At 33.4% G+C, this 12,352-nt stretch overlaps 5 protein-coding genes and 1 long non-coding RNA gene across 6 annotated transcripts; 4 read left to right on the forward strand and 2 right to left on the reverse strand.

The window, feature by feature from the left end:
* The first annotated feature begins 3 nt into the window (after positions 1–3).
* On the forward strand, positions 4–4,053 carry Brd8 (Bromodomain containing 8). Its single transcript, XM_033466300.2, has 3 exons — positions 4–168; positions 508–3,494; positions 3,577–4,053. The coding sequence occupies exons 1-3, from the start codon at positions 150–152 to the stop codon at positions 3,751–3,753; spliced, it is 3,183 nt and encodes a 1,060-aa protein (XP_033322191.2). The 5' UTR covers positions 4–149; the 3' UTR covers positions 3,754–4,053.
* A 234-nt stretch (positions 4,054–4,287) lies between these two features.
* Positions 4,288–5,461, forward strand: LOC143260611 (uncharacterized). Its single transcript, XM_076526630.1, has 3 exons — positions 4,288–4,528; positions 4,589–4,811; positions 5,326–5,461. The coding sequence occupies exons 1-3, from the start codon at positions 4,364–4,366 to the stop codon at positions 5,394–5,396; spliced, it is 459 nt and encodes a 152-aa protein (XP_076382745.1). The 5' UTR covers positions 4,288–4,363; the 3' UTR covers positions 5,397–5,461.
* LOC117218154 (uncharacterized) lies at positions 4,426–5,548 on the reverse strand. Its single transcript, XR_013034900.1, has 2 exons — positions 5,436–5,548; positions 4,426–4,517 (listed from the first exon to the last, which is right to left on the reverse strand). It is a non-coding gene; the product is annotated as an uncharacterized LOC117218154 (long non-coding RNA).
* LOC117218147 (heparanase) lies at positions 5,451–7,838 on the forward strand. The gene is made up of 6 exons (XM_033466306.2): positions 5,451–5,574; positions 5,855–6,168; positions 6,259–6,505; positions 6,576–6,935; positions 7,010–7,460; positions 7,526–7,838. Exons 1-6 carry the CDS (start codon positions 5,508–5,510, stop codon positions 7,686–7,688), a joined length of 1,602 nt encoding a protein of 533 aa, XP_033322197.2. The 5' UTR covers positions 5,451–5,507; the 3' UTR covers positions 7,689–7,838.
* Positions 7,839–8,370: 532 nt separating this feature from the next.
* LOC117218149 (uncharacterized) lies at positions 8,371–9,768 on the reverse strand. The gene is made up of 3 exons (XM_033466311.2): positions 9,502–9,768; positions 9,072–9,425; positions 8,371–8,997 (listed from the first exon to the last, which is right to left on the reverse strand). The coding sequence occupies exons 1-3, from the start codon at positions 9,766–9,768 to the stop codon at positions 8,458–8,460; spliced, it is 1,161 nt and encodes a 386-aa protein (XP_033322202.2). The 3' UTR covers positions 8,371–8,457.
* Positions 9,769–9,995: 227 nt separating this feature from the next.
* Positions 9,996–12,340, forward strand: LOC117218148 (tektin-3). Its single transcript, XM_033466309.2, has 9 exons — positions 9,996–10,090; positions 10,154–10,308; positions 10,388–10,639; positions 10,750–10,982; positions 11,060–11,169; positions 11,239–11,387; positions 11,462–11,684; positions 11,752–11,906; positions 11,980–12,340. Exons 1-9 carry the CDS (start codon positions 10,043–10,045, stop codon positions 12,188–12,190), a joined length of 1,536 nt encoding a protein of 511 aa, XP_033322200.2. The 5' UTR covers positions 9,996–10,042; the 3' UTR covers positions 12,191–12,340.
* The last annotated feature ends 12 nt before the right edge of the window (positions 12,341–12,352 follow it).

Here is a 12,352-nt window from a genome sequence, read left to right on the forward strand (position 1 = left end):
ACTGGAAAGGAACAATGCGTACATCAGCGTACATCCAACATGAATTGAATGTAAAGAATCAACAACGAATAAATTTTTAATAATTAATCTGTGAATTTCAATGTTTGTGCCTATACATTAATGAAAGGCTAAACTTGTTGTTTGAAAAAATGACGTCAGTACAAGACCGTAAGTTTTTGAATTATTTATTTTTGTTTCTGATTTGAAGGTTAAGAAAACTACTTACTGTTAATAAACATTTCTTAAACGCTTAATTGTTCGTATAATATAGCAACATCATGCCACAAGCGTTACTTGTTATTGAAAAAGATTAAACGAGTTAATTATTTTTGTTTGTGTATGTAATGAAACAAAATAGATTAACACTGTTTTGTAACCTATACAATGTAAACAACAATTTGATTCTCAAAGCGTTACTACTTTTGTAGGAATTGTTACACAGAAATTACTCACAAGTTCGCTGTTTTTCTAATTTATTTGTAATTGCTATTACAATATCTTTTTTAGGGCTGAAATTAAAACGAACCTATGACAATTGGAGTACCCGCGAACAACTATGTTTAGCATCCAGTGTATTGAAGTCTGGTGACCAAAATTGGATGAGCGTGTCAAGATCCTTGAAGGCAATTGTTGAAAAAGAAACATTAAGGCCACCCGATTGGTTTTCTCAAAAGTCTTGTGCCATTCAGTATGCACATTTATTAGAAAATGCGGATACTCCTAAGAGAAAAAAGAGAGAGAGTGGCGAAACAACTGGTGAATCCATAGTTAGAAAGCTAACACAGGAAAGAATAACTGAATTAGGACAAATATTGGCCTTCCAAAGAGATGAGTACCAACAACTTAAAGCTGAAATAAATATGTTAAAATCAGGACCTATAACAGAAGATAAATTACAAAAAATGTGGCTTGGTATCGAACAGGAAGAACGGGAGCAAGAACAAAAAGCAAGGGCCCATTCGGCATGGCTAGCCAAACGTCAACAAAAGCAAGAATTGAATTCACCGCAAGGAACATCTGCTATAAATCAACGTAGATCTACCGATACTTCTCTAGAACTTCAAGAAACAACAGAAGCAACTGACGAGGATGAAAAGAAGGGTAAAGGAGGGAGATCGCCTTTACTAACAAGTTTATTGAAATCACCAAGTCCTACCACACAAATTCAGACATCAACTACAACAGCACAAGCAAGCTCTCCTACAATTACAAGCCTACTTGGTTCTAGCCCTAAGGTTCCAAATACTCAATTGACGCAGAACGTTTCCCCACAACTACATCAATTAGTTTCTTCAACAATTACAAATGCACCACCAGAGAGACCATCAGTTGGTGCCCCGACTTTATCAATGTTGCTTGAAATGCCTACTAATGCACAACGAGGTCCCTTACCAAATTTACAGACAACGTCAACTATTGTATCGCAACAGAACGTGCCTACAGAAGTTCATACTTTACAAACACAACCTGTTCATCAAGTAACAATTCAAAATGAGACACCAATGCCTGCTCAATCACTTGCCATTAATCCACCAAATAGTCCAATTACGGAGAGTATGGTACACATAATAAACAATATAGACGTAATAAATGCAATACATAAAGATATCGCAGATGTAATAGACAAAGATGAAATTAACGAAATTATTGGTGATATAGAAGAATTAATAAAGGAAGAAATAACTGGGAGTCCACAAACTCTAGACACAACTACTACGCCAATTAATAGTCTTACTGTACCCCAAATTCAAGAAGTCCCAGTTGTTACGGAACGTCCAGAGCCTAGAGATGTAGATGAAGTTGTGTCGCTCTCTAATTCACCAGAGAGCGAAATGGCTATTGAAGAAATCGATTCTAGCACATCGAACATTGCAGAAATCATAGGGACAGTTGCTATTGAACCACAAGAACCTAAAGTTATTGTTGCTGAAATATCTGAAACTGTATCTAGTACATCCGAGCAAGTTAAATCTGAAGAATCTACAAGTCACGAAAGGATGACAGTACCTGATGAACTTCTCCCTGAGTTGGAGACAAATGATGGTGACAGTAGCAAAGATGCACCGCTAGAAGAAAAACAAATGATTGAGGAATTAGATACTATGGATTCAACATCAAATGTGGAAGCAGAGGAAGCTGATTCCAAAATGCGTATGAAAGAGCTGGATGATATGGTAGAAGATGAGATAGAAGAAGAGGAAGAAACAGATGTCGTTGTACCAGAGACTAAAGAATCACCTAGCAATAAACTACAAAGAGAGTCTTCTGAAGAGCTAGATAATAAGGGAAATATGGAATTAGATCAACTAGAAATGCATCTTGCTAAAATTACTGGTGAACAGCAGGATGTTCCATCGGCGGAAGTTGTTAGTGTTTCTTCCGAGGTAACGAATGATCTTCCCAGCACCGAGGACACGGAAAAGTCCCAAGACATTAGTTTGATTTTAGAAGATGACGAAAGTATACACAGCACGGAAGACAAGAAGAAAATAACTGAAGAACAAATCATAGAGAATACAATTGAAAGTACAGAATCAGTCGAATCGTTTAAAGAGGAACCTGTAATTGTAATAAAAGAGAAAACTATCATCGAAGTAAGTGAACAATCGCCAGAAAAATCTCAAGAAGAACACACAGAAGAAACTTTAGAGATTTATACAGATGAATTTAAGAAAGAAGACACAAAGGATTCTTCGGAAGATACAACCAGTTCTATCCTGCAAGATATAGAAATTAAAGAAGAAGAGATAGAGGAAACTACCCTTGTAGAAGATTCTGCTCAACTAGTGTCACCAGAAGAAGTTGAAATTTCAAAACAAGAATTTATGGAGCCTGCTAAATCTGAAAACGATGTTCCTATTATTAAAAAAGAAGAAAGCACATTCGAAGAATCTAAAATAGAAGAAGAATCTAAAATTCGATTAGAGAATGTTACTATGTTAGAATTAAAAAAGGAAGATATTCCTGTAAAGGAAGAAAAAGAAGATAAAAAGATTGTAGACAACGAACAAAATGTAAAAAAGGAAACAGAATCGATAGTTAGCGCTGGTGAAGATACTGTTGAATTAGATGAGGAAGAATCGTCGTTAAGTAAATTAAGCGGTGGACGTGCTATGAAAACTTATTCCAAAAAACAAAACGCATCTATTGACAGTGAGCCAGAGAATGAAGGTACTGGAGAAGGTGCAGATTACAGAGCATGGAAAAAGGCAGTTATGTTATTTTATAATCGTCTTGCCACACATAAATATGCATCTGTATTTTTGAGACCTATTACAGAAGATCAAGCGCCTGGCTATCATTCAGTAATATTTAGACCCATGGATTTATCGACAATTAAAAAGAATATAGACAATGGCACAATCAGGTCTACAATACATTTCCAACGCGATGTCATGCTAATGTTTCAAAATGCAATTATGTATAATAAACATGATACTTTTATTTATAAAATGGCAATTTCAATGCAAGAAGAATGTCTACAGCATATGCAGGTATACATCCAATCATAAGTTTTGTAGATATTAAACATCATTATTGTCACTAATAGCAAATATTATTTTATTCTCATTCTAGATATTGGTGCAAGTTACAGGAGAGGGAACACTCAGAAGAGAAACAAGAACTGCAGCAAGCAGTAGCAGTGAGGCTAGTGAAAGTAGCATAAAACGGAAAAGGAGTCACATTACACCAAGTCCTCATGATACAGACAGTCCACGTTCAAAGAAACGTAGAAAATCAGAGAATGACTAAGATTTCCTCTTTATGTAGGTGTATGTGGTTAATATTGAAGTTCGAAGAAACTGTTTGGAAAACAAAAAACCAGACAAATCTGTTCTGTTGACATAAAAGGAAAGTGTTGGACATGAAAGATGCTTAATGTTTATAAGACAAAACAATGACTTCAATTTTATTCAATTACTTTCTTATAGAAATGAAGAACAAAACAGGATATTTTGCACCGAATATATAAAATTTGTTTCATTTGTTTTTATAACATACCGGTATGGTATTGTAAATGTACAGTGAATTTAATACATTGAATTATTAATACTCCATTGCTTTACAAAAATAAGAACTCATTGAAATAGGTTTTTGTTTTGGCAAAAATGTAATAAAAACATTTTAAATAACAACAAAATATTTCCATTAATCTTGTACACGAGTGAAATTTCAAAAAGTAGTAGAAACTGCATTTCTACAACAAAAAAAGAACCTATCATTCCAAATGGCTCTGAATAGTATTTGAGTTATTTTGAAACCCCAAGTCACCTATAAATTTACCAGTTTAACGGAAACATATAATTTACAAACACAACGTGTTGCAATTACAATATTTTCACAAATTTAAGTAAAAACAGTAATGGGTTATTGTGCTAGCGGGGATATTCGAAAAACAGTACATAGCTCCGAAGATGACGAAGGTTATGAAAATCAATCATTTTATTCTGCTGTGTCTTTCGGTGTATTGAATCAACCAGAGATTAGAAACAATTCGTGTTTCCAATTTGGAAAATCTGTAACAATAGTAAGTTATTAACAATATTGGCGAACACATTAATATCTTAAACAATCATATATATATAAGTCTTCAGAACTAGCGCTGCCGGCATCAGATGATAGCGATAAACCATTTTGGGCCGAAAATGAGTTAAGTAGCTCGGAATCGAAACAGCAATTATTTAAACGACAGAAACGTCGCCGCAGTTTATCTTATCGTAATCGCCTTGTTAAACACCGACGTAAATCTGTATTTTTTCAATCATCGAGTTCTAGCTTAGACTCAAATCCTGGTCAAATAACCTCGAAAGGTATTCCCATTAAATTTTTCTAAACGTATATTACAAAAAGCTTAATTAGGCATGTTATTTTCATAATTATTACAGTTGCCATTCAGAGAAAATATAATCATTATACAGGTCGATTCAGTATCGGAAAAATACAATCTGGACGTAACATTATGAAAAGAAAATTTACGTGTAACAAAGTAATTTTTTCTAGCATGTACTTAAATTTTTAACATAAACTTAGATAAAAATGCAATTTATAACATTAAGGAAAATTTGTATATACATTTTAATCAAATACATAGTAAGTCACTTTTCATCTCGAATTCAGTCCAGTTACGAGCACAATTTATTATGCTCATTCATTTAGTATAGTAGTTACTATACTTTACTATAAACTTTAGGCTACTAGAAGTAGTAGTAGGTGCAAATATGTATGTAGATACATATACATAATCTAAAATACTATTGTTTGAATATTTGAAATATATGCGGCATTTTCTAAGGTTCTTCTACACTCATTTGACTCATTTCACAGCGAATCGCCAACATCCTGCTGTTCAGCATATACAATACACATTTATTTTCTTATCGACCGTTGCTATATAAACATAAACAGAAGTCACATTACTCGATTAATCATCGTACCTCTCTTTTACGCAGAGCAAGAATAATTAATAAAGAATACTTCTCAAAACATTTAGAAAATCTTGAACAATTATGAGTTACTTGAAAATCAACGAACGAGGAAAGAATCAATACGAGAACCTTGGCGAAGTTCGTATCCGTAAGTAAATGTTCCAATTAATGAAAAATTTCAATACATTTAATCTATTTTAAATAAATTATGAATTATAATTAATTATTATAATTAAATAAATTATAAATTCGGACATTATTAATTTTAATATTAAATTTACGTTATCGGTATAGTACATCAACCGCCATGTTATGCGATATATTGCGCATGCTCGTAGATTCAAATTTGATTTGAAATACAAATTTTTATAAAGTTGCGCTAATTGTCTGAATATTCAATAATACATTTTTATCTTTGTGAATTTCAGATACCTCATTTTGCCATGTTTTTAGCTTATCTATTCTGGGATTTTGCATAATATTTTTAATATTATCAGCATGGAATTTTAATAATGTGATCATTGAAACGAACAAGATCCATGTATATTATTTGCATTCACAACGTTCACCTCTATATGTCGTATCAGACAAATTCTTATCCTTTGGGCTTGATACAAGCTTATTACGACATATACAAAATCTTCCAATTGAAAATGAAAAGTTCGTCAATTTAGCCCGACATCTCGCACCTGCTTATGTTCGAATAGGTGGAACATCTGCAGATTGTCTATTTTTTAATCAGGTTTTGTTAATCTTGTAATGTATATTTTAAAAAATTTTAGCATAGCTTATTTACTCATTTTTATATTTCGCGTGATTTTATGATTAACAGACGATGCAGATAATTAATGAAACGGCAATTAGTCCTGTGGATGGTGACGATATAAGTAACTTTACAATCACCGATGTAGATTTCACAAATTTATACAATTTTGCAACGAAATCGAAACTACGCATGATTTTCGATTTAAATGTATTAATTAGAGATGCAAATAATGCGTGGGACGATGTTAATGCTAGGACTATAATCTCATTTGCCAAGGAAAATTACATGAAGTTGGATTGGCAATTAGGAAATGGTAATGTTATGCTACAATATTGTAATCTTATTTATCACGTCTTTTAATTATGGTTGAAATGTAATTGCAGAACCGAATTCATTTTATCATGTGTTTAATAGAAGAGTGAACGCAACTCAACTTGCGAATGATTATTATCAATTAAGACTGTTATTAAACAGATTAGGATATAATGCAAGTATCCTTGTTGGTCCAGAAGTGAACCGTGTAGGGGAGAGTAATCATTTTGGAGAGAATTATGCTGAAATGTTTTTAAAGAACGATAAAAACAGTGTAAATTATGTTACTTGGCATCAGTATTATCTGAATGGGAGAGAAGCTAAAATTGCAGATTTTCTTAATATTGCTACATTCAATTATCTATCAGAACAAATTAAATCTATGCAGCAGGCCATTGCATCATCGGGAAACAATATTCTTATGTGGTTATGTATGTGATTAGATAAATTCATGTTCAAAATGAGTAACATCCATTAAATCCAAAATTGATCGTGTCATTTACAGCAGAAACCAGTACAGCATTTGGTGGAGGTGCACCAGAATTGTCAGATAGATTTGTAGCTGGATTTTTATGGCTTGATAAGTTAGGATATAGTGCTAGTACTGGTGTAAATGCTGTTACCAGACAGTCGCTGTTTGGCAATAATTATGCTATGATAGGACCAAATCTTGTACCAAATCCAGACTGGTGGGTTAGTGTTGTGTATAAACACTTTGTATCGGAGAGAGTTTTAAAGTTAACACCGGCAAATGTTGTTAGCTTGGAAGGTGTACGGCTCTATGCCCACTGTACCCCTAAGAAAGCATTAATTAACAGAGTTCCAGCAATTACGATATACGGAATCAATATTAATAAGGTTCCTTCTCTAATAATTATTCGAGGGATCGTTCCTATACTTGATAAAAACGCTAAGATCTTCGTATATGCGCTAACTTCTGATTATCTTCAATCTAAGTATGTGAATGCAATTATTGGTCACATTGTTACAAAATTCATTATAATATTCCATTACATTTCAGAGATATAAAGATGAATGGTAAAACATTGAAATTGCAACCCGATGGAAGTTTACCACCATTCCCACCTGTAATACTAGAACCAACAGGATCAATTGAATTGCCACCCTACTCCATGGTATACATGGTAATACATGGAGCAGAGGTTCCAGCATGTAAAACATAGGTATTGTGCTAAAAATCAACAAAAGCATACACAGTTTTGTATAGTATGTTTTTTATATATTAAAAGTTATCATATGGTCTAATAAAACATTTTTACAATTTCTTGCTAAGAAAAAAATTTATGAAATCAATAAAATAGTTAAAGAACCAAGTTTTTGTTGTGTGTGTATATGTATTATTATAATATATGAATTTGTACGTGTCTATAAATATATATGTGTATATATACGTGTATCTGTAGATAACTAACTCTTATCGTCAACATATAACACCCTAGAATACAGAAACGGCACCGTGTGAACGTATTCGTAAACTTCATGTCCCTTCAATCTATTAATATATCACAAGACTGTTTTGTTAACGAAAGATACAATCATGTGATTGTTCATTGATACATAATATTGCATCTTTCCTTGTTGATATAAAACAATTTACTAGAAATTACAGACTACTTCGAAAAAAAACATTATAAAATAGAAGCATTATCGCACGCAACAAATATACAAATACTGAACAGATGCATACATAATGTTAGATAATTGGAATGGTTAGATAAATCTTTCTGTAGTGAAATGTTATTACATACATTTGAATAGCCCTAAAAGAAAATCAATATTTTCAGAATGTATTACAAATGGCTGCTATCAATAATTATATATGTATGTACGACATGAGCATGGAAGTAACGGTATAACAGTTTATTGGGTCGTTACTATTTATGTTATATATTTACACAAGAACGTTCGTTTTACTAAGTTTAATGTAACATATCATTCTTGAGCTGATACTGTGATAGTTTTCCCTTTGGGATCGTCGAATCTGTCCATAGTACGAATATCCATAATCATGGTAAGACCCCAAACTAAAATTAAACCTAATATACCAGTAACAAATATTCCTGTCCAAATTGGAATCGTAGTGAAACCAACACAATCGTATGCATCGCTAAATTTCGCCTCTCTAGCGGAATCTTCTTTATTAAATACTTGCACTTGGAAATTTTTTATAGTTAGCAAATGAGTTTCGTCTTGTTTGAAAGTTATATTATATGAACAATGGTACGAAAATTTTGATGCAAAGACAATATTCGTGCTTGTTATTAAGTCGATATTTTTTGTGTCACTCTCAAAATTTGAGAACAAAACAACCTTCCTGAGAGTAAAGTAACCACTTCTATTTTCAAATTTAAAGGAAAGCGTAAGATTATCTGATTCTGGTTTGTAATTTAGATTCAATATGAATTCATCTTTATCTGTAGTCTCTGTTGCGATTAAAGGATTAAGCTCTATAGCTTTATCTTTTTGTGGAATCTGTAACACATACATTTATTATAAAAGTACTCCTAATCATTTGTAGAAAAATGATATTTTTAATATGTAATTACCTGCAGTAATAGAGATTCACTAGCATAGAAAAGTACCCTTGCAGTTTGCAAGGTAAAAGGATTAGTGTTATTTTCAGTAGCTTCTCTTTTAACACGTTCGGATTGTCTATAACTACATAATCTTCCTGTAAGAATAGCTGTTAAATTAGGACTAGATTCTTTCAATGCTTCATATGTCTGTGGTACAATATCTAAATTGCTAATTGTCATAACTGACAACTGCCCTTCAGATATAGCATCTGTATAGTCTGCATAAGTTGTATTATAAGAAGGTAAATCTTCGATAACATTGACTGCTGTTTCAACTGCAGGATAATAATAGAATGAATCACCAGTGATAGTCGAATGAAGAAGCTGAAAGAAAGGGCTGTATGTATTATTCGAATGTTCAAACAAATCACTTTTTGGGCGCTGTCGCCCATATACTAACCTGCTTGTGCTTTATTAAATCTTCAACACACAGATTACGTTTCACAAAGAGAAGTACAGGAGGCAAGCCTTCCAACTTCTCGTGCAGAAACGATTCGAATTCTTTGCGAGTAGTTTTCAAAAATGGATTTATTGAATGTCTTTCGGAATCGGAGCCCGCACCACCCCATATTAGTACAGGTACCGCGTTATTCGCATACAATGGTGAAACCTGAGCAGCAATGGTTAATGCAAGAATCAAACTCAAAACACTACAAAATTGTGTCATGATGCTTCCAACGAAACAATTTTGGGCGAGTCAAACGAATACTGAAGTACTGATCAGCTCACAATCGAGCAGAAGGCAACGAAGCACCTGACTAGATCTGGAATCATATGACAGACGTCACGTGATGACTTTGTTTCCGGTTTTCAAATAAGTTTCCCCTCTGAAACCTAAACCATGTCACTTTTTTAAATTAAACGAGTTCTTCTAATGAGGAAATTTTCGTTGCGTTAAACATTCTGGTTTCCTGTGAATCTCGTATATCGTAAAACACAACATGGATAGCGATAAAAGCGGAGGGAAGAATGAAACTGTTATGTATTCGGTTTGTATTCCACAATGTGAAATCTCATGCAATGTTTTCTTTAAATTGACATATTAATTTTAGCAACTCCAACCATGGAGCACAGTAGGTGCGTTACCATGTATGGAACAAATAGCTGGTCCACCTGTTCCAGTTAGAGTCGGCGAATTTTATAAAACCCCGAAGCCTCATCCATGGCGCCCTACTATGGGATACGAAATGGTAGAAGCCGCCTCCTTGTAAGAACTTCCGGTAGTCATGCAGCATCATTATTTGAAAAGCACATTTCTTAAAAAGAACTTTCTAATGACAATTTAGACCCGCACAACCTATGACAAACATACTGGCCGAAACCTGTTACATGCCTAACGGAATGGCCACGGAACCACTACGATTTCCAAATTTGGTAACCGGTTTCGATAGGAATCCTGCACATGCAGCTCGAGCTGCACTCTTTACTAGATACGGGCCATACGAATGGGTGCAAAACCAGATAAATCTTTACAATGAATCTAACAGCAATAGAAATTATTCGGAAAACTTACGCCAAGACACCGTTCGGATGATGCGGTAAAAGAAAAAAATTATTTTGGAGTTCAACTTGAACAGTTTTAAAGATACCATTTGTCCTAAGCGCGAAGAACACAATATATTTTTATAATTTGTCGAGGTGATCTTAGAGAGGCTGACGAAAAGGTGCAAAATGGACAAATGGAAACGGGTCGAAAATTGGGAGAAAGAATCACGGACACGACGTTCTGGAGGAACGAAGTAGCTGGGGAATTGGAACGGATGATAATTGCAAATACAAAAATGCAAGAATGCCGTAGAAACTTGCAATCGGCAATACAAAATTTGGAGGGACAATTGCACATAGCGCAGGAATGTTTATACTACCGCGAGGCCAGGACAGGTTTTGAAGTTTTACATTTAAGACTTATATATGCTGTTACTTCTTTCATTTTATTATATAATATTAACTGTAACTAGGTTCTGATTTGGTGCACGATCAGGCTGAACATGCTCTTTTAAAAGAGATAGAAGTGGTGAGAAATTGTGAAAATAAATTAGAAGAGTTTACCGATAAATGTATCAATCAAGTACGTTTAAATTGAAAAGTTTATGTAGAAGTGTGGTTATCATGCTATACAGAAAATTCTTATATTCAGCTTACAAATAGTAGAGCGGTACAAAATCAACTAGAGATTGACATAAGGAACAAAGAAACTGCATTAGGGATTGATATCACTTCTCACCAAATGAATAATTTTAGTCGTGGTTTGCAGTATTACAGTGGCATTGAAAAATACGATAATAGGTAACAGTACAGTTAATGATTTACAGAGGCAGCTGATAAAGATTATGTTGCACTATAATACATTTTTTATTCAGTGTTACGCAAGCCGAATCGTGGGCTGAAGCTTCCAATAATGTAGTGAAAAAATCACAGACAGAAAGATCAAAATCTAGTCAGTTAATTAGCGACATTGAAATTGCCATAAATGCAGTAGGTCACGAAATGTGGGACGCATGGGGCTTTACAAATAATGCACTAGCCAGAAGAGCTGCAGAGATGCTTGAAGCAAAAGAAAAATTACAGATACATTTACATAAAGTAATTGAAGCCTATAGTTTCATCTTAGATGCTTTTAACACTACATATTTCATATTTGTTGATATAGATGCAACAAGAGATATTTGAAATTGAAAAAAATATGCAACTAATGCAGAAAGCAATTGCAGATAAAAGTTCTGCCCTGAAGGTTGCACATACCCGTCTTGAAAGCAGGACACATCGACCCGAGGCAGAACTATGCAAAGACTATGCTCAACTCAGGTATATAGAAAAGAAATTTTTATGATGTATGTTCTCAGAACATTAATCTTACGTTTATGGTTTGAATTCACAGAATGATCAAGGAAGTAGAAACCATAAATGAAATGATAAATGAAATGAACTTGAAGCTGCAAAAATTCGAAGCACAACATCAACAACTATTACGTACTAGATCTAATCTAGAAACAGATCTGAAATCGAAAGTTGATGCACTATTTATTGACAGAGAAAAGTGCATGGGTATGAGAAAAACCTACCCAATTGCATCAGTTATTAAATTTTAAGTTATGCTTCTATTGTATACATATTAATGGAACTGGAAGTTTCGTATTATTATATTTATTTTTTTCTAATAATATACATTTAACGTAAATATTTCGTATAAAATTAGCATTTTTATATAAAAATATAATAAAAATAGTTTTTAGTGCGTATCTTTCGTTGAC

The sequence above is a fragment of the Megalopta genalis genome, chromosome 15 (genome assembly GCF_051020955.1).
Source record: "Megalopta genalis isolate 19385.01 chromosome 15, iyMegGena1_principal, whole genome shotgun sequence".
Lineage (NCBI taxonomy): Eukaryota > Metazoa > Arthropoda > Insecta > Hymenoptera > Halictidae > Megalopta > Megalopta genalis.

What these genes read in the sequence shown, in the direction of transcription:
- LOC117218148 (XM_033466309.2), top strand. Translation starts at nt 10,043, where the DNA reads ATGGATAGCGATAAAAGCGGAGGGAAGAATGAAACTGTTATGTATTCG. An exon ending in CTACCGCGAGGCCAGGACAG is followed by an intron (nt 10,983 to 11,059) that starts GTTTTGAAGTTT and finishes AACTGTAACTAG; the next exon opens with GTTCTGATTTGGTGCACGAT. An exon ending in CCGATAAATGTATCAATCAA is followed by an intron (nt 11,170 to 11,238) that starts GTACGTTTAAAT and finishes TCTTATATTCAG; the next exon opens with CTTACAAATAGTAGAGCGGT.
- Brd8 (XM_033466300.2), top strand. An exon ending in AATGTCTACAGCATATGCAG is followed by an intron (nt 3,495 to 3,576) that starts GTATACATCCAA and finishes TTCTCATTCTAG; the next exon opens with ATATTGGTGCAAGTTACAGG.
- LOC143260611 (XM_076526630.1), top strand. Translation starts at nt 4,364, where the DNA reads ATGGGTTATTGTGCTAGCGGGGATATTCGAAAAACAGTACATAGCTCC. An exon ending in TTGGAAAATCTGTAACAATA is followed by an intron (nt 4,529 to 4,588) that starts GTAAGTTATTAA and finishes TATATATATAAG; the next exon opens with TCTTCAGAACTAGCGCTGCC. An exon ending in TGGTCAAATAACCTCGAAAG is followed by an intron (nt 4,812 to 5,325) that starts GTATTCCCATTA and finishes CTCATTTCACAG; the next exon opens with CGAATCGCCAACATCCTGCT.
- LOC117218147 (XM_033466306.2), top strand. Translation starts at nt 5,508, where the DNA reads ATGAGTTACTTGAAAATCAACGAACGAGGAAAGAATCAATACGAGAAC. An exon ending in CCTTGGCGAAGTTCGTATCC is followed by an intron (nt 5,575 to 5,854) that starts GTAAGTAAATGT and finishes TGTGAATTTCAG; the next exon opens with ATACCTCATTTTGCCATGTT. An exon ending in GGATTGGCAATTAGGAAATG is followed by an intron (nt 6,506 to 6,575) that starts GTAATGTTATGC and finishes ATGTAATTGCAG; the next exon opens with AACCGAATTCATTTTATCAT.
- LOC117218149 (XM_033466311.2), bottom strand. Translation starts at nt 9,768, where the DNA reads ATGACACAATTTTGTAGTGTTTTGAGTTTGATTCTTGCATTAACCATT. An exon ending in ATTTAATAAAGCACAAGCAG is followed by an intron (nt 9,426 to 9,501) that starts GTTAGTATATGG and finishes CCTTTCTTTCAG; the next exon opens with CTTCTTCATTCGACTATCAC. An exon ending in GTGAATCTCTATTACTGCAG is followed by an intron (nt 8,998 to 9,071) that starts GTAATTACATAT and finishes TATGTGTTACAG; the next exon opens with ATTCCACAAAAAGATAAAGC.